Genomic DNA, 22,891 nt, shown 5'->3' on the forward strand with positions numbered 1-22,891 from the left:
GGATGTGGAGCTTATCGGACTTGCTGATGAACGGTAGAGCGGCCTCTATGGAGGAGGCTCGTGAAGGATGCTCCTGCCAGCGAGCCTTCGACACTTCAGATCGTCTCAAAGTGCACCTGGCCTGTGACGGGCGCCGTGGTGACATCACCGTCACTTAGTGGCGAGTGGGGGGGTATCGGTGTGTGAGAGGCTGTGTGCCTGTGCGAGTGTTTGCGAGTGTGTATGTGTGACTGTGTGTGCGTGTGTGATCATACTCTTGCTGTGGGGTGTTCTCGCTCTGTGCTGCGCGTGCGTGCGTGCGTTCTCGTGGTGGCGCGGGTCACTCACGCGAGTGACACTCTCCCTGCTCTCTGGGTGGTCACCCATGTCAAGTGCCAGCCAGACTCAAACCCTCTGCTTAGATTCGGAGCCCTCACGAAACTGAGCACTCGAGGTGCATTGCTCATTGGTCACTTTGAGGATTTGGCGTGTGTGTGTGCGTGTGTTTGTGGCCAACGTGTGTAGACTGTGTGTGTTTTGTGATATGAATGTGTGTGGATATTGTGTGATTGCACGTGCCTCTTTGTGTGCATTTGTGTGTGTGGTTGCATGTAAATACATAAGGCACGTACGTGATTAAAGTGGTTGGCTACATACATACATGCAACATACAGCGTAAATACGATTAGCTCGTCGTATGTATGCATCTATGCATATATTGTTGCGTGTGTATATGTGTGTATGTGAATATGGGTTTGCACATATGAGCACGTGTGTATGAGTGCGTGTGTCTATATGCCTCGATAGATGCTCGCTAACAGCACTTGCACCCCCCAGTCTGTGGAGGCTACGTGGGGGAGCTTTGTCTTGTGCGTGTGTGTGCGTGTGCGCGCTGTTCGGCTTACATTGTCAGGCAGCCTTGGACCTTGAGAGGAGGAGGAGGAGGGTTCATTGTCACCGAAGCAGCAGCAGCAGCCGGGTGGCAGCGCAAACACGGGGAGAGGGACACGGGGGGGGGGTCACGTGGTTACAATCCATCCGTCGTCAACAATCGCTCCACCAGGGGGTTCTTAATGGCCGTGTCAGAGACACTGAACTCACATCGCACTGTGAGGGCCTGGGTTCGAGCCCTAGGTCCGGGTGTTTTTCTCTCTCTCGCAGTGGGGTTCTTAATGGCCATGTCAGAGACACTGAACCCACATCGCACTCTTAGGGCCTGGGTTCGAGCCCTAGGTCCGGGTGTTTTTCTCCCTCTCGCAATGGGGTTCGTAATGGCCGTGTCAGAGACACTGCGCCAGCAGCACTGAGGGCCTGGGTTCGAGCCCTGGGTCTGAGTGCATCGCTCTCTCTCTTCTCTCAGAAGGGTTCATAATGGTCATGTTAGAAACACTGCCATCCTGCGTTTGAGTCCGGGTTGATGGAACCAAGTCGTCGTGCGTGGCGAGGTGGTTGACTCTGCCCGGTCACCAATGACTGCGCACAACAAAAAACCCCCACGATGTAAAATGTGGTTTGTAACTATATTTCAGTAAATTCCCACTCGGAGAATGAAACAGTTAACGTTCAAGCGTAGGAAGTTAAACTGTCGCCGCTAAACCAGTAACCCTTTCCAAAATCGGTGAGAGGTTTCCAAAAGTCAGCAGCCAGGAACCGATTCCGTGGAAACATTGACACCGTCATAAAGCAAGACCCCGCTGTAGCAACTCCCGCACGCCGCGAGACGGAGTCGAACCGGTGACCTCCGCCTTGCGAGCCCCGTGCCGCCGCTGTCCGTGACGCCACCGTTGTGGCAGCAGCAGCAGCAGCTGCCTCTGTTTCCCGGTTAACAACAGCAACGCAGGCCGCGTGTAACGCCGTGTCTAGCTATGTATAGCAAACCGGGAACCGGTTTTTTTTTGTTTACCGTTTTATTATTCATGCGATTACCGGTTACGCAATACAACGAATTGAATGTTATTTGTGCGATGGCATAAATTGTTGCTTGATTTTTACTTGTTTAGGCCCATTCTCTGCTACAATGGAGTGCACTGCTCACTGCAAGAAGTTCCAAATGAAAATGTCTTCATCTTATGGCACAATGTGCACTCTCTTTGTATCGGAAAACCCCAAAATATATATTTTAAAAAACTCACTTAGGGTGTAGTGGTTAGCGCGTAGCACTACGAACCCGGCGACCCGAGTTCAATTGCCAGCCACGACCAACGCAAGCGAAAACCGAGCAGTCGGTCAAACTTTACCCACCCGCACTGACCAGCGGGGTGAAGTATGGTCAAACAACTCCCACGACTAACACAGCGTGGAGAGGAAGGCCTCCATCCAGCAGTGCATTGAGAGACACACAGTGATGAATAGTATGATGAGTCGTATTCGTCTTCAAACCGATGGAAGCTGCTGTTAGTTTACGAAAATATACTTGAGAAAAACGCTCAACACATTCGTATATTGCTCACAATGCAATATACGGGTGCATAGTGCGGCCCAACGTTTAGTCACCCACTCCTCCCTCTCTCTCTATACCTGCAGGGCCCCGTGGTGCGCAGGGTGTGGACGATGCTGCACACCCCAACGACTCTAGAGCGGCATGGCAACCACAAGAGAGCCTGGGCTCGATCCCTGACTCGGCAGCTCTGCCGAGCGGGGTTTGCACGATCTCCCCCTGTTCTGCACGAGTCTCCTCCGGGTTTTTGTCGGTTTCTTCCCGTCGCTTATAACACACATGCAGTGCAACTGGTCGAGGCCAAAACATCCCAATGCTGAAACACTCCCTACAAATCGCTCGCTTGGGTCATACAGCAGCAGCAGCATCGCTCCTCGACTGTGGAAACCTGCCAGAACACTCCTGAAAACGTCTCTCTCTTATCCATCGACGTGCCATAAAGAAGGGCCGTGGCCAGAAACGTTGCCAGTGTTGTACTTGTGTATTAGTGGACAGGTCGCGTCTGAAAACAAGCTAATAGCACATTGGGCCTTACTCTGGTAAGATAAAACGTAGTTTAGTTTTATTTATATATTTAGGTAATCTGTTCACTCTTCCTACACTTTGTGCTCCTATTGTATTGTTGTATTATTTGTTACTGTAACGTTCTGACTCGCTCTATAGCTCATCGGATTCCTCCAGTATAAATAAATATTCTCATCGTGTTCAGGGCCCCAGGGTTTTTGACAGCACCGCTGCCGCCGCTGTGGCACGGTGCGCGTGGGCTGCGCATCCCCAATCGGAGGCGCTGCATTTTCGTCGCCTGCACTCAGAACTTTGAGCTTTTCCTGTGGAAATCGTGAATCGAGTTGCCCCCACCCCCCAACGCCTCGCTCCCCAGCGCCGTGGCCGCCGTTTCCGCGTGGTCGTGGGAGTTGACGAGCGCGTTGGGATCCCGCTGAGAATCGCTACAACGCTCCCCGTGGTCGCCCCGCACCGCACCTCGCCGACCCCCCCCCCCCCCCCGTCAAGTGGGCATACGTACACGTGTGTGAGTGCGTACGTACGCACGCATTTTGTGCGTACGTGTGTGTGCTAAAAACGAGCGGCGCTGAGCTAACTACCGTTCCCGTGGCAGGGCGCAAGTCCATCCAGTGGATAAACGATTGAAAGGCATGTTTTGTGAAGTGGGGTGAATTCTGCGCTACAATGTTTTTCACTCTGGTCAATAAATTCACGTGCCTGTTTTTTGTCAGGTTTATTCGGTACATTTTTTAAGCGATTTCCGTAAAAAAATTGCTGCAACGATTGAGCATTTACTGTGAAGTGTGCTCCCTTCAAATTTACGAGCGTGTGTGTGTTTGTGTGTGTGGGAAGCGGTAATGTAGTGGTCAGCGCGCTGCGCTACGAAACCGGTGACCCGAGTTCGATTGCTGCTCACGGCCAACACCAGCGACGATTATCTGAACTGCTCCTGGGCCTCCCCCTAGGTCGACTCAGCCTCAAAACCTTCAAATGAGTACCTGATGTGGTGTGTATACATTGACATTCGGGATACAAAGGCGGCCGGGCGTGGTGTTGGCCACCCACCCCCTCGTGTGCCGTGCCGGCCTTCATAGGTTCTCGCTAACAGCACTTGCCCCTACAGTCAGTGAAAATCTGTACGGGAGATCTTTGTCTTTGTTTGCGTGTGCATCGTGCAGCTGTAGCGGTGCCACAGTGGTTAGCGCGCCGTGCTATGAGTTCGCCCTCCCGAGTTCGATTCCCAACCAAGGTTCCCATCAGTGGCGAGCGCAATCTCAACCGGTCCTGGGCTGCCTCTCGATAAAATGCCACATTGGCTTGCAGTGTTTGGGCTACTTGGCCACGCGTCATGTTGCCGCTGTTGCAGGCGTTATCATGGCCTATGTGGCCACCTAGTGTCAGCGTGAGGGTCCTTGGTTCTGTGGGCTGACGGTTTAGGTGCCTCTGCGTATAACTGGGTGTTCGTGTTGGGGGTTGGGGTTAGTGAATAGAGGTTAGGTTTCGGGTTTAGTATTTGGAGTAAGTGACCTTCTGCAAGAGTGGCGTTAGGGTTTAATTGATCATGTATAAGATGTTAGGGTTGGGTTTAGGCTTTCGCGACAGGGCTAGGGTTTAGGATTGAGGGTCAGGTTTATGGTGACTCTCTCCCCTCACTCGCTCTCTCTCCCCCGTATGTATTATTATGAGCAGTGTACTTGTTCACCCGGGAAAGCCTCGCTGAGTCTCAAGACTGCTGTGTCATCCCAATGGAGTGGTTTGCAGGTAAACATTTTAACATTGCGATGGTTGGCTTAGTCAATACAGGTTACACTGCGTGTGTAAGTTTAGCTGTGTGAGGTAACCAGAGAACCCACATACAACAGGGGGAGAACACCCGAACACTCTACACTTTATCTCGCGTACACACACTCGGGTCGTGAATCGAACCCAGGACCTTGTCGCTGTGAGGCTCAGGCGTTGCCACTGCGCCTCCACTCACTCACCCAAGTCTGGCGCGGCACACGCCTTGCGCAGGGTCCGTGCGATGCCGCCACAATTCTTGCTGTAGAACTCCACCAGCTGGCACCGCGGGGACAGAGAGACGCGTGGAGGGACGTGGGGGGGGGGGGGGTCAAGCGAGGGTCACGTGCGCTTTGTTTAACGAGGCGAGGGCTCAAGAGGCGATGGCCCTCTCCCGGGTCATCACAACGACCAAAGCAATAACATCCGATAAAATACAGCCGTGGAGCGACAACGATCGATCGCATCAGAGACAACCAAACGCCAGTAGCGTATTGATCGATGCGTGTGAGGAGTTCGACTGGCAGACGGCGAGAGGAGGAACACGTGGATTCGAGAACGCCCTGCGTTTGATGGAAGCCAGGTCGCCCTCGCAAAAGAAGAACTGCTGCTGCTGATGATGCGGATCTATAATTGGGGTTGGGGTTAGGCCACGTGGTCGGCTCTGCGCCAGATATCTTGTCACGAACCCACAGGCATGAAATGCCTCGGGCCAGCGGACGCAGCGAGGAGATGAGGAGGAGAGGAGGGAGGAGAGAAGAGGAGGAGATGTGGAGCTGTATTGGTTAGATTCTGATCGGGGGAATCGGCGTGCGCGTATGGACGTTGATATCGGTGTAAATGTGCTGGCAATCTGCACGTGGGGTGGTGCCCACAATAATTTTAGCATAAAACCCAAATACAAACGCGGATCGTGGCATTGCCCGTGGGCTGCCATCCAGCGCTGGGGAGTTGAGGGTTGGTGGATCACCACGCAGATGGGCTGTGAAGCTCCCTTGCCGTGGGCATCGAGGAGGTGCCGTAGCGCTGGCTCGCCGCGAGAAGGCAGCACAGCAGCCCTGCGGACTGCACTGGTTTTGTCTGTACGCGATACGGGGTTTCCACCCTCCACGTGCGTGGGTTTGTCCGTGTGCTCCGGTTTCCTCCCACATGTAAACACTCAGCAATTGGCTGATAACGGTGACGCCAGGAGAGAGGGAGCGACACATCCAAATGACGCACCGGTCACTCGTCGTTATTGTAACACCTCCGCACGAGGAAATATCGATGCAGTGGATAGCGCATGTCGGTTGACGCCGCGTGTGGAGGTACCTGGCACAGCGTGTCGTACTGGGACTTGCCGAGGAGGAGGCGGCCGCCCGCATCGCGCGTCACCTCGTAGTGGATGACGCGGCCCTTGTGAACCACGCTCACCGCGTACGTCCCCGCGTCGCGCTCGCGCACCCTGCAGCACACAGCACGGTCCGCTCAGCACGGTTCACTCAGCACGGTTCACTCAGCACGGTTCACTCAGCATGGTCCGCTCAGCACGGTTCACTCAGCACGGTCCGCTCAGCACGGTTCACTCAGCACGGTTCACTCAGCACGGTCAGCACGGTTCACTCAGCACGGTCCGCTCAGCACGGTTCGCTCAGCACGGTTCACTCAGCACGGTCCATTCAGCACGGTCCATTCAGCACGGTCCGCTCAGCACGGTTCACTCAGCACGGTTCGCTCAGCACGGTTCACTCAGCACGGTCCATTCAGCACGGTCCATTCAGCACGGTCCGCTCAGCACGGTTCACTCAGCACGGTTCACTCAGCACGGTTCGCTCAGCACGGTTCACTCAGCACGGTTCACTCAGCACGGTTCACTCAGCACGGTCCACTCAGCACGGTCCATTCAGCACGGTTCGCTCAGCACGGTTCACTCAGCACGATTCACTCAGCACGGTTCACTCAGCACGGTTCACTCAGCACAGTCTACTCAGCACGGTCTACTCAGCACGGTTCACTCAGCACGGTCCACTCAGCACGGTCCACTCAGCACGGTTCACTCAGCACGGTTCACTCAGCACGGTCAGCACGGTTCACTCAGCACGGTCCGCTCAGCACGGTTCGCTCAGCACGGTTCACTCAGCACGGTCCATTCAGCACGGTCCATTCAGCACGGTCCGCTCATCACGGTTCACTCAGCACGGCTCGCTCAGCACGGTTCACTCAGCACGGTTCACTCAGCACGGTTCACTCAGCACAGTCTACTCAGCACGGTCTACTCAGCACGGTTCACTCAGCACGGTTCACTCAGCACGGTCCACTCAGCACGGTCCACTCAGCACGGTTCACTCAGCACGGTCTGCTCAGCACGGTTCACTCAGCACGGTTCACTCAGCACGGTTCACTCAGCACAGTCAGCACGGTCCACTCAGCACGGTACGCTCAGCACGGTTCACTCAGCACGGTTCACTCAGCACGGTCCATTCAGCACGGTTCACTCAGCACGGTTCACTCATGACGGTCCACTCAGCAAGGTTCGCTCAGCACGGTCTATTCAGCACGGTTCGCTCAGCACGGTTCACTCAGCACGGTTCACTCAGCACAGTTCACTCAGCACGGTTCACTCAGCATGGTTCACTCAGCACGGTTCGCTCAGCACGGTCTATTCAGCACGGTTCGCTCAGCACGGTTCAATCAGCACGGTCTACTCAGCACGGTTCACTCAGCACGGTCCACTCAGCACGGTTCACTCAGCACAGTTCACTCAGCACGGTTCACTCAGCACGGTCCACTCAGCACGGTTCACTCAGCACAGTTCACTCAGCACGGTCCGCTCAGCACGGTCCGCTCAGCACGGTCCACTCAGCACGATTCGCTCAGCACGGTTTACTCAGCACGGTTCGCTCAGCACGGTCTACTCAGCACGGTTCGCTCAGCACGGTTCACTCAGCACTGTCTACTCAGCACGGTTCACTCAGCACGGTCCACTCAACACGGTTCACTCAGCACTGTCTACTCAGCACGGTTCACTCATCACGGTCCACTCAGCACGGTTCACTCAGCACAGTTCACTCAGCACGGTTCACTCAGCATGGTTCACTCAGCACGGTTCACTCAGCATGGTTCACTCAGCACGGTTCACTCAGCACGGTTCACTCAGCACAGTTCACTCAGCACAGTCTACTCAGCACGGTTCACTCAGCACGATTCACTCAGCACGGTTCACTCAGCACGGTTCACTTAGCACAGTCTACTCAGCACGGTCTACTCAGCACGGTTCACTCAGCACTGTCTACTCAGCACGGTTCACTCAGCACGGTTCACTCAGCACGGTTCACTCATCACGGTCCACTTAGCACGGTTCACTCAGCACAGTTCACTCAGCACGGTCCGCTCAGCACGGTCCACTCAGCACGGTTCACTCAGCACGGTTCACTCAGCACGGTTCACTCAGCACGGTTCACTCAGCATGGTTCACTCAGCACGGTCCACTCAGCACGGTTCACTCAGCACAGTTCACTCAGCACGGTTCACTCAGCATGGTTCACTCAGCACGGTCCGCTCAGCACGGTCCACTCAGCACGGTTCACTCAGCACGGTTCACTCAGCACGGTTAGCTCAGCACGCTCTCGACCATCGGCCATCACCGTCCCTCGTGGCCGCGGCGCGTCCTGCTGTCCAACCCCCACCCACTCCACGTGCACGGGGTGGGTGACGTCTCTAACCTGGGTGCGTTCTCTAGTGCACGTGCTCTTCTCTCCGCCTCGCAATGTAATGCGAGCAATCATCTCTCCACGCGTTCGTCACCACGATATATCCACTGCTGGATGGAGATCAATATAACTCAATGCTTCTCTCCATGCTCTTATCATCATCGTGGTCTGCCCCACCGTTGGATGTCTCCAATCTCCGTGTCTTTTCGAATCCACGCATTCTTATTTCTCTCCCAGCGTAACTGCTCGCGTGATTCTCCCTCCTCTGCTTCCCTGCGCACTTTATGTTTTTTTGTATCCAGGGGCATGGCGAGGGGGGGGGTTCGCTAAACACACCCCCCCCCCCCCACCGAGTGTGTGTGGATCTTTATTCTCCTCTGATTGACACGATGATGATTGAGATGATGTCGGTGGTGTAGCAGGGTGAGCGCGCCCCGCGAGGAACTCTCACGGCCAATGACAGTCATGTGGACCTCCTCACGGTCGACTCAGCCTTAAATTGTGATCTGGCGCGGCGTGTAAAACATCAGCGTGGACGACTCAAAGGCGGTCAGTAGTTGATGCTCACAACCCACCCCATTCGCGCGATGCGCCGGTCATCATTTGCGCTCACTCACGGCACAACAATAGCCTGCGGGCTGCGTGGGTGATCATTGCCTGTGTGGGTCTTTACTCTGCTCTGATGAGATGATGATTCTATTCGTGGTGTAGGGAACAATGCTCTGATGAGCTCCCTTGTGCTGTGCATCGTCAAGAGGTGGAGACGGACGCAGTGTCCCCGTTCTTCCCTCACCACAGCTCTGCTCCATAATTGCACTAATTACCATAATGGGCACATGTGTTTAAGTTCGCCATGGATGTGTGTGCTTTGAAAATGTAACACATCTGCTAAGCCCAAAGGCCCAAAGCCTCAAGCGACCAGTAACACACGGCACTGTCACAGTTCTAATGAACAAATAGTGTCACGCGCTTCTTGAATTGAGCGAGGTTATCGATGAGAGGAAGGACTTCCAGAGTGGAGCGGGGCGAGGGAAGGGGCAGTGAGAAAAGCGAGGTGACCTGCACTGTGGTGAGTGCGTGAGTGGGTGAGTGAGTGGGTGAGTGGGTGAGTGGGTAAGTGAGTGGGTGAGTAGGTGAGTGGGTGAGTAGGTGAGTGGGTGAGTAGGTATGTGTCTAGGTGAGTGAGTGGGTGAGTAGGTGAGTGCGTGAGTGGGTGAGTGGGTGAGTAGGTGAGTGGGTGAGTGAGTGGGTGAGTAGGTGAGTGGGTGAGTAGGTGAGTGGGTGAGTAGGTATGTGTCTAGGTGAGTGAGTGGGTGAGTAGGTGAGTGCGCGAGTGGGTGAGTGGGTGAGTAGGTGAGTGGGTGAGTGAGTGGGTGAGATAGGCCTACCTCGTATCAAGTAAGAATTTCTCTTACTTGATACAGCAATCGTGCTGTGACGGTTCCACCTGAAGACGGAAGCTTGTGTTGCCTCCGAAACGTCGTGATTTTTATTTTACTTTTTTAATTTTAATTTTATTTTTTACCTACGTGACTTTACCGAAAAAACCTAAGAGTATGAATCCTTGCAGTCACGAAAGCTTCAAATCTAGAAATAACTCATCAACACCGCTGTGGCAGCTGCCTTCGTTGCTAAGTCAAACATCCAGACACGCGGCGTGTATATGTGCGGTGAACCAGTAATGATACCGCATAATCATTGTGAGCGGTTACTGGTGACACAGAAACCCCATTGCTTAACGACTCTACTCTGCATACGTGTGTGTAAGGAGGGGAGGGGCTGGCTGGGTGGGTGGGTGGATGGGGGCAGGAATACACGGAGGTAATTTTAGAAGATTGGGTAATTTTTGGCGAGATTGGTCATGCCCTTGGGTTGAGTATCTTGAGAGTACGTGGGCGTGTGTGAGTATGTTTGTGTCTCCACGTGTGGGGGGCGGTGGCGCAGTGGTTAGCGCGCTGTGCCACAAACCCGACCACCCGAGTTTGATTCCCGCGCACAATAAATAACAGTACAAAACCTTCTTGGTTCTTTCGGTAAAGTCACGTAGAAGGGAAATAATAAAATAAAAAAATGAAACATAATAAAATACAATTCTCACGACGTTTCGGCCACAACGCAAGCTCATTCAGACGCTGTCTTTCCGACAGACCTGTTCTTGACCTGAGGACGGCTGCTTGCGTTGTGGCCGAAACGTCGTGAGAATTGTATTTTATTATGTTTTATTTTTATTATTTTATTATTTCCCTTCTACGTGACTTTACCGAAACAACCAAGAAGATGAATCCCTGCAGTCACGAAAGCTTTAAATCGAAACAGTACAGAATATTTGAATTGGCTATGGGCCTCCCCTAGGTAGATTCAACCTCAGATGAGTGCTTGGTGCGGTGTGTAAACATCCCCACTGGGGAGACAAAGACGGCCGGGCGTGGTATTGGCCACCCACCCCTCGTGTGCCGTGCCGGCCTTCGTAGGTGCTCGCTAACAGTACTGTCTGTTTAGGCTGTACGGAGGTAAATGTTGAGTGTATGTGTATACATACATTTCTGTTGGGATTGTGTGTGAGTGTGTCTGTGCTTGCGTATCCTTTGTGTGCAACTTGACACAATGGGGGCACGTGTGTTACATCTGCAGTCATCTCAGTCACTCAACTAATGACAACTGCAAGCGTGACCTCCTGCCAACCTTCCACACTTCACGTTATAGGGTAGGGCTAGAGTCGGGGCTTACAGGAAGGTGCCATTGCTGGCGTGGCCGCCCCGCATCAGCCTGGCCTCGGCCTCCCTGCGCGTGATCCTGCGGTGGAACCACGCCATCTGCTCGTGCAGCGTCGACACCACCATGGGCTCCAGCTCGTGGCCCCGCGTCCTCAGGTACTCCTCCAGCGCCTCGCCCTGACAACAACATCAACAACATCAACAATATCAGCAACAACAACAAAACGTGTCGAGTGTGTTTTGTTGAACCAGGAGAGTATCGAGGGACAAAGAGTTTCATTTGCAAGAGAAATAAAAAATTCTGCACAAACAAAAATTATATTGATTTGAAGCTTTCGTGACTGCAGGAATCCATACTCTTTGGTTCTGTCGGTAAAGTCACGTAGTTATAAAATAAAATGCATCACGACGTTTCGGGCACAACACAAGCGTCCATCATCACGTGATGATGGACGTCGTGATTTATTTTATTTTCTGCCTACGTGACTTTACCGAAAGAACCAAAGAGTATAAACATTATATAAAATGAGTTCCCTGTTTTGAAAGTCGGCGCGGACAAATTAGACTTTAAAAGAACCTTCACAGTTACATTAAGTTTCATAAAACAATAAGTTAGATTTAGGATGATTATGTACATGTATGTTGAATTTCTTTCGCACCGTGTTAACCGTGTTAACCGTGTTATTCGACAGTGCGATTATCGCACTCGCGTGTACATTGACAAGGACGCGTGTCTAGTGTATCAGTATAATCTTCATCGGACTTGATCCATCCATTCCACAGCGCTCACCCCAAAACACTCACCCAAAACACTCACCACAGCATTCACCCCAAAACACTCATCCCAAAACACTCATCCCAAAACACTCACCCCAAAACACTCACCCCAAAACACTCACCACAGCATTCACCCCAAAACACTCACCCCAAAACACTCACCCCAAAACACTCACTCCAAAACACTCACCCCAAAACACTCACCCCAAAACACTCACCACAGCATTGACCCCAAAACACTCACCCCAAAACACTCACCCCAAAACACTCACTCCAAAACACTCACCCCAAAACACTCACCCCAAAACACTCACCACAGCATTCACCCCAAAACACTCACCCCAAAACACTCACCCCAAAACACTCACCTAAAAACACTCACCACAGCATTGACCCCAAAACACTCACCCCAAAACACTCACCCCAAAACACTCACTCCAAAACACTCACCCCAAAACACTCACCCCAAAACACTCACCACAGCATTCACCCCAAAACACTCACCCCAAAACACTCACCCCAAAACACTCACCACAGCATTCACCCCAAAACACTCACCCCAAAACACTCACCCCAAAACACTCACCCCAAAACACTCACCACAGCATTGACCCCAAAACACTCACCCCAAAACACTCACCCCAAAACACTCACTCCAAAACACTCACCCCAAAACACTCACCCCAAAACACTCACCACAGCATTCACCCCAAAACACTCACCCCAAAACACTCACCCCAAAACATTCACCCCAAAACACTCACCCCAAAACACTCACCACAGCACTATGAGATCTCTTTTACCAGTGGCAAAATATAATAGTAGGTTTTTACCCTTTTAACTGGTACAAAACTGACACCTTTATTCAAGGCATCATGTTTGCAATGACCACAACACAAGTAGTCAAAAAAGCAAACAAAAAGAAGCAACTCTGATAAGGATGATAATATGCACTGTCCTTGAAGTTGATTGGCCCACACCCGAGACGGCTTTCTTTAGAGCCTAGTCCCCATTGGTGTAGGGCCAGATGACACCAGAAGGCGTACAACTCAAACACAGTGCAATATCAGAGTATTGAGAGCTCGGGGTAAGCATTTACACTATGAGATCTCTTTTACCAGTGGCAAAATATAATAGTAGGTTTTTACCCTTTTAACTGGTACAAAACTGACACCTTTATTCAAGGCATCATGTTTGCAATGACCACAACACAAGTAGTCAAAAAAGCAAACAAAAAGAAGCAACTCTGATAAGGATGATAATATGCACTGTCCTTGAAGTTGATTGGCCCACACCCGAGACGGCTTTCTTTAGAGCCTAGTCCCCATTGGTGTAGGGCCAGATGACACCAGAAGGCGTACAACTCAAACACAGTGCAATATCAGAGTATTGAGAGCTCGGGGTAAGCATTTACACTATGAGATCTCTTTTACCAGTGGCAAAATATAATAGTAGGTTTTTACCCTTTTAACTGGTACAAAACTGACACCTTTATTCAAGGCATCATGTTTGCAATGACCACAACACAAGTAGTCAAAAAAGCAAACAAAAAGAAGCAACTCTGATAAGGATGATAATATGCACTGTCCTTGAAGTTGATTGGCCCACACCCGAGACGGCTTTCTTTAGAGCCTAGTCCCCATTGGTGTAGGGCCAGATGACACCAGAAGGCGTACAACTCAAACACAGTGCAATATCAGAGTATTGAGAGCTCGGGGTAAGCATTTACACTATGAGATCTCTTTTACCAGTGGCAAAATATAATAGTAGGTTTTTACCCTTTTAACTGGTACAAAACTGACACCTTTATTCAAGGCATCATGTTTGCAATGACCACAACACAAGTAGTCAAAAAAGCAAACAAAAAGAAGCAACTCTGATAAGGATGATAATATGCACTGTCCTTGAAGTTGATTGGCCCACACCCGAGACGGCTTTCTTTAGAGCCTAGTCCCCATTGGTGTAGGGCCAGATGACACCAGAAGGCGTACAACTCAAACACAGTGCAATATCAGAGTATTGAGAGCTCGGGGTAAGCATTTACACTATGAGATCTCTTTTACCAGTGGCAAAATATAATAGTAGGTTTTTACCCTTTTAACTGGTACAAAACTGACACCTTTATTGAGTTGTACGCCTTCTGGTGTCATCTGGCCCTACACCAATGGGGACTAGGCTCTAAAGAAAGCCGTCTCGGGTGTGGGCCAATCAACTTCAAGGACAGTGCATATTATCATCCTTATCAGAGTTGCTTCTTTTTGTTTGCTTTTTTGACTACTTGTGTTGTGGTCATTGCAAACATGATGCCTTGAATAAAGGTGTCAGTTTTGTACCAGTTAAAAGGGTAAAAACCTACTATTATATTTTGCCACTGGTAAAAGAGATCTCATAGTGTAAATGCTTACCCCGAGCTCTCAATACTCTGATATTGCACTGTGTTTGAGTTGTACGCCTTCTGGTGTCATCTGGCCCTACACCAATGGGGACTAGGCTCTAAAGAAAGCCGTCTCGGGTGTGGGCCAATCAACTTCAAGGACAGTGCATATTATCATCCTTATCAGAGTTGCTTCTTTTTGTTTGCTTTTTTGACTACTTGTGTTGTGGTCATTGCAAACATGATGCCTTGAATAAAGGTGTCAGTTTTGTACCAGTTAAAAGGGTAAAAACCTACTATTATATTTTGCCACTGGTAAAAGAGATCTCATAGTGTAAATGCTTACCCCGAGCTCTCAATACTCTGATATTGCACTGTGTTTGAGTTGTACGCCTTCTGGTGTCATCTGGCCCTACACCAATGGGGACTAGGCTCTAAAGAAAGCCGTCTCGGGTGTGGGCCAATCAACTTCAAGGACAGTGCATATTATCATCCTTATCAGAGTTGCTTCTTTTTGTTTGCTTTTTTGACTACTTGTGTTGTGGTCATTGCAAACATGATGCCTTGAATAAAGGTGTCAGTTTTGTACCAGTTAAAAGGGTAAAAACCTACTATTATATTTTGCCACTGGTAAAAGAGATCTCATAGTGTAAATGCTTACCCCGAGCTCTCAATACTCTGATATTGCACTGTGTTTGAGTTGTACGCCTTCTGGTGTCATCTGGCCCTACACCAATGGGGACTAGGCTCTAAAGAAAGCCGTCTCGGGTGTGGGCCAATCAACTTCAAGGACAGTGCATATTATCATCCTTATCAGAGTTGCTTCTTTTTGTTTGCTTTTTTGACTACTTGTGTTGTGGTCATTGCAAACATGATGCCTTGAATAAAGGTGTCAGTTTTGTACCAGTTAAAAGGGTAAAAACCTACTATTATATTTTGCCACTGGTAAAAGAGATCTCATAGTGTAAATGCTTACCCCGAGCTCTCAATACTCTGATATTGCACTGTGTTTGAGTTGTACGCCTTCTGGTGTCATCTGGCCCTACACCAATGGGGACTAGGCTCTAAAGAAAGCCGTCTCGGGTGTGGGCCAATCAACTTCAAGGACAGTGCATATTATCATCCTTATCAGAGTTGCTTCTTTTTGTTTGCTTTTTTGACTACTTGTGTTGTGGTCATTGCAAACATGATGCCTTGAATAAAGGTGTCAGTTTTGTACCAGTTAAAAGGGTAAAAACCTACTATTATATTTTGCCACTGGTAAAAGAGATCTCATAGTGTAAATGCTTACCCCGAGCTCTCAATACTCTGATATTGCACTGTGTTTGAGTTGTACGCCTTCTGGTGTCATCTGGCCCTACACCAATGGGGACTAGGCTCTAAAGAAAGCCGTCTCGGGTGTGGGCCAATCAACTTCAAGGACAGTGCATATTATCATCCTTATCAGAGTTGCTTCTTTTTGTTTGCTTTTTTGACTACTTGTGTTGTGGTCATTGCAAACATGATGCCTTGAATAAAGGTGTCAGTTTTGTACCAGTTAAAAGGGTAAAAACCTACTATTATATTTTGCCACTGGTAAAAGAGATCTCATAGTGTAAATGCTTACCCCGAGCTCTCAATACTCTGATATTGCACTGTGTTTGAGTTGTACGCCTTCTGGTGTCATCTGGCCCTACACCAATGGGGACTAGGCTCTAAAGAAAGCCGTCTCGGGTGTGGGCCAATCAACTTCAAGGACAGTGCATATTATCATCCTTATCAGAGTTGCTTCTTTTTGTTTGCTTTTTTGACTACTTGTGTTGTGGTCATTGCAAACATGATGCCTTGAATAAAGGTGTCAGTTTTGTACCAGTTAAAAGGGTAAAAACCTACTATTATACTCACCACAGCATTCACCCCAAAACACTCACCCCAAAACACTCACCCCACAGCACCCCCACCACAGCATTCACCCCAAAACACTCACCCCAAAACACTCACCCCAAAACACTCACCCCAAAACACTCACCACAGCATTCACCCCAAAACACTCACCCCAAAACACTCACCCCAAAACACTCACCCCAAAGCACTCACCTCAAAACACTCGCCACAAAACACTCACTCCAAAACACTCACCCCACAACACCCCCACCACAGCAGCCCCACCACAGCAGCCCCACCACAGCGCTCACCCCACAGCGCTCACCTGCAGGCCTAAGTTGTCGCGCACGTAGGCGCGGAGCGTCTTCTCCTTGACGACGTCGAAAAGCGGGGAGCCGGGCTTGAATTCGGGCGGCCTCTGCACGGCGTCCGTGAGCACGCAGCAGAGGCGGTCGGCCACGAGGCAGTGGTAGGAGCACAAATCGGAGGGGCTCGCGTGCTCGGCGCCCACGCCGTCCTCCTCCAGCGTGGTGGCCGCCTCGCCCGCGATGGCGAAGCGGCCTCCTCCCGTGCGCACCACGGGGTAGTGCTTGCACTGGCCCCTCCGGTAGCGCACGCTCAGCACGAAGCCGCCCAGGTGGCTGCGGCTGGCCCTGAGGAGGTAGCAGCCGTCCCGGCGGCCCCGCTTGAGGAAGCGCTCGGCCTCCTTGCGAGTGATGAAGCCATAGTAGTAGGATAGAGACTCGGTGTCGGTGGACATCGTCTGCGTGGTGAGCACACAGAGGTGGGATGGTGAGCCAACACCATCAGCACCACCTCAATCACCAATATTACGATCTCAACCAACATCTCAACCACCAACACCACTCACAACAACAACACCACCAGCACCAATCACCTCGACTGCCATCAGCACCAATCAACTCAACCACCACATCCTCCGCTGCATCTTCCCCTTGCCTCCTGCATACCGCTGTTGAGCAGCTGCCACTCAGGGGGTTAAAGGGCATGATGCTCTGTGGGATGAGCGCCAAGGGCATGTGCGCGTTACTGTGGCAGGAGCAGTAGCAACGAGTGCCGTGGCCAGTTTCAAGGCTTATTTTCAAGAGGGTGCTGCGCGAAACGTTGGGCAAGTTCAGTTGCCCTGTAACATCAGCCAGCACAGAGGCGTGTATTCGACTTGCCGCACGCCCGCTGATGATGCTCAGAAAAAAATAAAACCTGCCCAGAGTTTTCTGCTTAAGCCAATTCTGCTGGGAAACATTTTATTTACAGCATATTTGTTTGTTTATTTGTTTATCTGTTTCCTGAGTGGGATTTGTGCGTGCGGTTGACAGTAACACTATTATTGAGTCTCAAGACCTCAATTTAAAGAGGGGTTTGCCCCAGCTGTTTGAGCAAAGACGGTTTATATGTGGAGGGGAACCCGGAAAACTTAGCCCACTCAAAAGCTTTTGAGGACACCATTCGCAACCTACTTGCTGTGCTCTCTCCCGTCCTTCACAAGCCACCTAGCCCAGTAGAAGCTTCACAAATGTTCTGGCTCCATCTCATCGCGATCAATCAACCCCCTTCAGACGTCCTCTACCCAGAGTGAGCGCTTGGCGAAGTGAGCGAGGGCTGATTGGATTAAGCGATCTGCACGGGAAGGAATGGTGACGTTCATGAATATTTGTTTTGGTATTGATGAGTATTATTGATAGTCATCAGAATTTGTGTATTGATGCGGCACTTGAAAAACATCGACAAACTCAAAGCGCCTTACGCCACAACAATCAATGTCTCAAACATCACGGAAACGTCCCCAAATAACACTTTTGAACTATGATTCATCATTGATTTTTAGGTGAGGCCTCGTAAGAATCTCGCCGAAGTTATGTTGTCATTCCAAGTTATGTTGTCAGGCCAAACAAATCACTCTCACGTGATGTACCGTACGAGCTCTTACCGCGACAATTATTCTCGCTTTCAGCGCAGATCAAATCACGAGCTTTCATTGCATAAGAATTGTTCTTCTGACACCACGGCGCTGAGCTGCCAAGCCCTGCCTCTTACATTATGAATTATATTGTGGAACAGGAATAATGATGGTGAGTAGCAGTGACGTGCCCGCGCACACACACACACAGAGGAGTGCGGCTGGCGTTATCGTCAGGGCTGTTTGCGCGCGCGTCAGGCCCGGCCCGGCTATCGAGCGTGAGGATCTGTGGGGGGTGGGGGGGTCTGTGAGGAAGGAACAGAATGAGGCGTATGTGGCAAATGATAACACAATTATGGCACGTTGTGCAGCGCGGTGGAAATAACGGAACGGGGCTGCTGCGACGCCGATGATGAATTTCGCGAAAGTTTCAATGGTTTAGCCGATGACAACAACAAAATCTAATTCACCTGATCTCATCGGATCTCCTCGGAAATCTCGGAAACTGGTCGGGCAGCGATGTGCCGTTTGGAAAGCTTTAATAATTTGCTGCGAGGTCGAATGGGGCCCCATGGTTTATACGAAGCGCTCTTACTAATAACATCTGGGAATTGAGCAGCATCTGTTCAACAAGGCTGACTAACTGCTGATGAGACCCAGAGGATCGAAACCGGCCCACAGTTGTTGTGCTTAAACCGGCGAACTGGATCGTATTGATATCGAAGGCCGCTCGGCCGATGGACTACATCAACATTTAGTATTTCTCGGGCGAGGACGATTTTCCAACGTTCTTACAATAAATTGTTGGCGTACGCGATGATTATTTGTCAGTGAATATTAACTATTAAGCGTATATACATGAACGTGTGCTTAATAAATGATTATCATGGTAAGTGTATAAACAGGTTCTCCAATGCCTACTTCGCTCTGTTCGCGTTGGCATTGGGTTAACGCAAACATCATCATCAACATGAGCCGTGGTCAATCAACTGCTGGATGAAGGCATCCCCATTCCCCTCACGGCCGTGCGATTCCACAATCCATCTTGCTCCTACACGCGAGCCGATGTCATCGGTCCGTCTCCACGGTGGACTCCCTCTCGGCTGCCTCTCCGTGCCGCGTCCTGCTGTCGATTCCTCCACTCACTCCCCTTCACGGTCAATGCGATGACTCCAACCGGCGCGCGTTCTCTCATCCGCCTGCTTCTCTGTGCCTCTCGGCGTAATTCAAAGGCTCGGCCTCTCTCCCCACGCTTCTATGCGCAATTCTCGGCTTTCGTTACACGTTCTTTAACAATATCCACGCTTCCCACCCGCGTGCCACGGCGGGCAAAAGTGCGCACTGATTAAAACAGCTTCCTCCTCCTTGAGGATCATCGGAATGGCGATGTTCATTGTCAGGCACAGCCTTGCTAGAGCGCTGCGCCCTGCCCGCCTCTCTGTTCCCACTGCTGCGAGGCACTCCGCCGAGCAGCGCTCCCGGGGAGATCGCGACGACAAACCCGGAGCGACATCTCGAGCAGACACAATCGTCGTGTGTCCTTGGTCCGACAACGACACGTGCATCGAAATGTGAACGAATTCTATCTGGTGGTGATGCTGCTACATCTGCGTAGGCACCGGTGCACCTCCGATTAGCACGGTTGGTTACGTACGGTACGGAAGAAGTTCAACAAACAAGCGCAGACGAAACGAATACTCGACACGCCCGTCAGTATCGCTGTTATGGGCGAATGTGTTGGGCTATTTTGTATTTGTTCAACATCTGTACATGACGAGAAGACTCATCACAGTATAAACGTGAGTGCAGCCTTGAAGCAAATTCTAGACAAACAAACAAACACTTTTTGTTTATTTTACCAGGTACGGCCCATTGAACTGTACAGGTCTTTTCATAAGCGACCTGGCCACACATGATAACTCAACGAAGTGGCTTGTCACGTGAGAATTTATAGTAGCAGCCAAATACTCAAACGCATGTTTCTAAATGTGGAGGGAAAATGCGGAGAACCCGGAGAAAAACCTCAGCGGCCATGGGGAGAGAGACACGCAAACTCTAAATATACAGCAGCAGGCATCAGTGTCGGGATCGAACCCACGACCTCTTGTATAGCAGGCGAGATAGTTCAGATGTCACCACGTGCGCCCACCAACACACACACGGGTGTGATCCATCATCGCACGTACAGGAGCCGTCAGCCTTGTCCAGACCACCAGTTCGAGAGAACTGCACGGGACGGTCACATTGTGTCATCTCTTTGCGTTTGGTGGACTAAATGACAAAACGGCCACGCGTGCAGTTCTTGTGAGCTGATGGTCTGGATAAGGCTGAGAGCTTTTCCTCTGCATGCAGTTTACACCACGGAATATTATTTAAAGATGTAATTTACATCATCATCACCATCGCCACGACCCCACACTCCTCACCGACGATCACCTGGGGTTCTTTCTCAGTACGGCTTGGACTGTCGTTTGGGCGGTGGCGCAGTGGTTATCGCACTCCGCCACGGACCTAGCGAGCCTGCGTTCGATTTCCATGCCACGGCTAACATCAGTGGCGAACTGGGGACATCTGAGCCGGTTCTAGACGCCCCCCCCCTACAACTGCTAACCCCATTTTGAGAAAAGAGCATCGACCAGCGTGGTGAAGTATGGTCAAATACCCTGCGCGTAATGAGAGTACAAGTCCCAGGCGGACTGCGACATCGCAACATCGCGAGAAGAGGGAGGTAATGGTTGCGGAGGCTTGGGGGAGGCCTTCATCCAGCAGTGGATTGACCGATTTGGCCCTAACATTTTTCAGATGAAAATAAGCTCTTGTTTTCTTTAACGTCGACCACATTTACATCTCAACACATGGCTGTCGATTAAGGCGGCTGCTGGGAAGCCCCCAAAGTCCCAGCGGCGCGTGGCGAGTCCGCTCGACACCCCACGGGTAACCGAGACCCCCCCCCGCCCAGGGCTCCCCGTCAGCGGCGTAAAATACCTTGACCCAGACATCAAGCAAGAGTCGCGCGCGCGTGTTAATTAGCCGGTGGGTGGTTAATTGCACGAATTGTAAAGGTGAGTTGATGATGAGAACGACTTACCCCCTGGCTGCTGTTAAACACGTGGCATCTGCTCCTGGGCGAGGCTATGCGAGTGCGTGCTGGGGGCGTGAGTTTGAGTCCAAGTCACGGATAACATCAGTGGCGCCGCGTGATATCTGAACTGGTCGGCCCTAAACCAGCCAAACTTCCCCGCCCCGAGGTCGACTCAGCCTCAATTGAGTGCGTACCCAGTGCAGTGTGTTATTGTCACCAGGAATGTGTTGTGTGTGTTTCTGCACGTTTGGATGTATGTATATGCATATGCGTGCGTGTTACGCGCGTGACGGTATGTACCGCATTTGAAGAGTGGTGGCACAGTGATTAGCGCACTGCGCTAGGAGCACGAGGACCCGAGATCGATTCCCGCTCACGGCCAACATCAGCGATACATATTGCAATAGGTCCTGGGCCTCCACTAGGTAGACTCAGTCTTAAACGAGTGTATTGTGCGGTGTGTAATAAGCATCACTAATGGGGAGATAAAGGCGGTCGGGCGTGGTACTGGCCAATCCACCCCCTCGTGTGCTGGTTTAACCTTAATAGATGCCCGCTGACGGCACTTGCTCCAACAGGCTACGTATGCTGCACGACATATCTTCGATACGTGTACGTATATGCACCTTCGGTATACAGTCGTCCTCAGCCAATTAAGGCCTCTACAAGCCCTCAGATGTGCTGAGTCTAGGCTGTGTGTATTATCAAGTTTGTGTGTAGTATCAAGGTCGAGGTTGTGGGTAATAACAAGGTCGAGGTTATGTGTGATATCAAGGTCAAGGCTGTGTGTGATATCAAGGTCAAGGTTGTGTGATATCAAGGTCAAAGTTGTGTGTGATATCAAGGTCGAGGTTGTGTGTAATATCAAGGCTGTGTGTAGTATCAGGGTCGAGGCTGTGTGTAATAGCAAGGTCGAGGTTGTGTGTAATATCAATGTTGTGTGTGATATCAAGGTCAAAGTTGTGTGTGATATCAAAGTCGAGGTTGTGTGTAATATCAAGGCTGTGTGTAGTGTCAGGGTCGAGGCTGTGTGTAATAGCAAGGTCGAGGTTGTGTGTAATATCAAGGTTGTGTGTGATATCAAGGTCAAAGTTGTGTGTGATATCAAGGTCGAGGTTGTGTGTCAAGGCGATTGCTTCTTCACCGCTGGCGCAAGCGCCTCCACTTCAAAGAGACCCTCGAGAATATCCATTTGGTCTACTCTTCCAGACGTCTTGGAAGCGGTGGCCGTACATGCACTCTACTCCACCACAGGTATAATTACAAGTAAAATAACCTTTCCCAACTGCCGAGTCAAGAGGTCGTTCCTATCTGGCCCCACGATAGGAAGACAAAATTCCCACCACTGGCTCCGCAGGGCTGCCAACAGGAGGAGGTTGAGCTCTGATGCCCTGATGCCGATTTGAGCAGCAGCAGATTGCTCTGAACACAACGGGGATTGACGCTTCACCAGTTCGGCAGCGTGTGGTGCATCCACACCCAGCACTTGCCACGCCGCGCCCTCACGATGCACGGTCACGGCGACAATCTTGGAATGCGCTGCGCAGTAAAACGACACGGACTCTCTCTCCTGAAGCGCTCTCTTCTCGTCGTAGCCAGCAGCAAACCTCGACATGGGCGTTGAGCTCCTGTACGTTGCCGCCGCTGTCATCGTGCTTGAGAATGGAGCTGCGGTGAGCACGAGGCGTCCTGCTTGCTGCTGCTGTGCCTTCAGTGCACGCTGTGCAATTAGCGGTCAGCCATGCGACAGCCGACAGGCGGCGTAGATTACCTCC

At 51.1% G+C, this 22,891-nt stretch overlaps 1 protein-coding gene across 2 annotated transcripts in view; it reads right to left on the reverse strand.

Moving 5' to 3' along the window:
• LOC144736082 (tyrosine-protein kinase SYK-like) overlaps window positions 1-21,312 on the reverse strand; it is a 48,389-nt gene extending 27,077 nt beyond the window's left edge. The window contains exons 1-6 of one of the 2 annotated variants that reach the window (XM_078618679.1): window positions 21,123-21,312; window positions 16,442-16,932; window positions 11,116-11,279; window positions 6,011-6,143; window positions 4,903-4,978; window positions 885-904 (exon numbers count right to left, since the gene is read on the reverse strand). In XM_078618679.1, coding sequence (XP_078474805.1) covers window positions 885-904; window positions 4,903-4,978; window positions 6,011-6,143; window positions 11,116-11,279; window positions 16,442-16,876 — 828 coding nt within the window. In that variant the 5' untranslated portion in view covers window positions 16,877-16,932; window positions 21,123-21,312. The remainder of the gene's footprint in view (window positions 1-884; window positions 905-4,902; window positions 4,979-6,010; window positions 6,144-11,115; window positions 11,280-16,441; window positions 16,933-21,122) is intronic. The other variant, XM_078618678.1, reaches the window with a different exon arrangement.
• Window positions 21,313-22,891: the final 1,579 nt, after the last annotated feature.

Source organism: Lampetra planeri, chromosome 3 (genome assembly GCF_965212315.1).
Source record: "Lampetra planeri chromosome 3, kcLamPlan1.2.h2, whole genome shotgun sequence".
Lineage (NCBI taxonomy): Eukaryota > Metazoa > Chordata > Hyperoartia > Petromyzontiformes > Petromyzontidae > Lampetra > Lampetra planeri.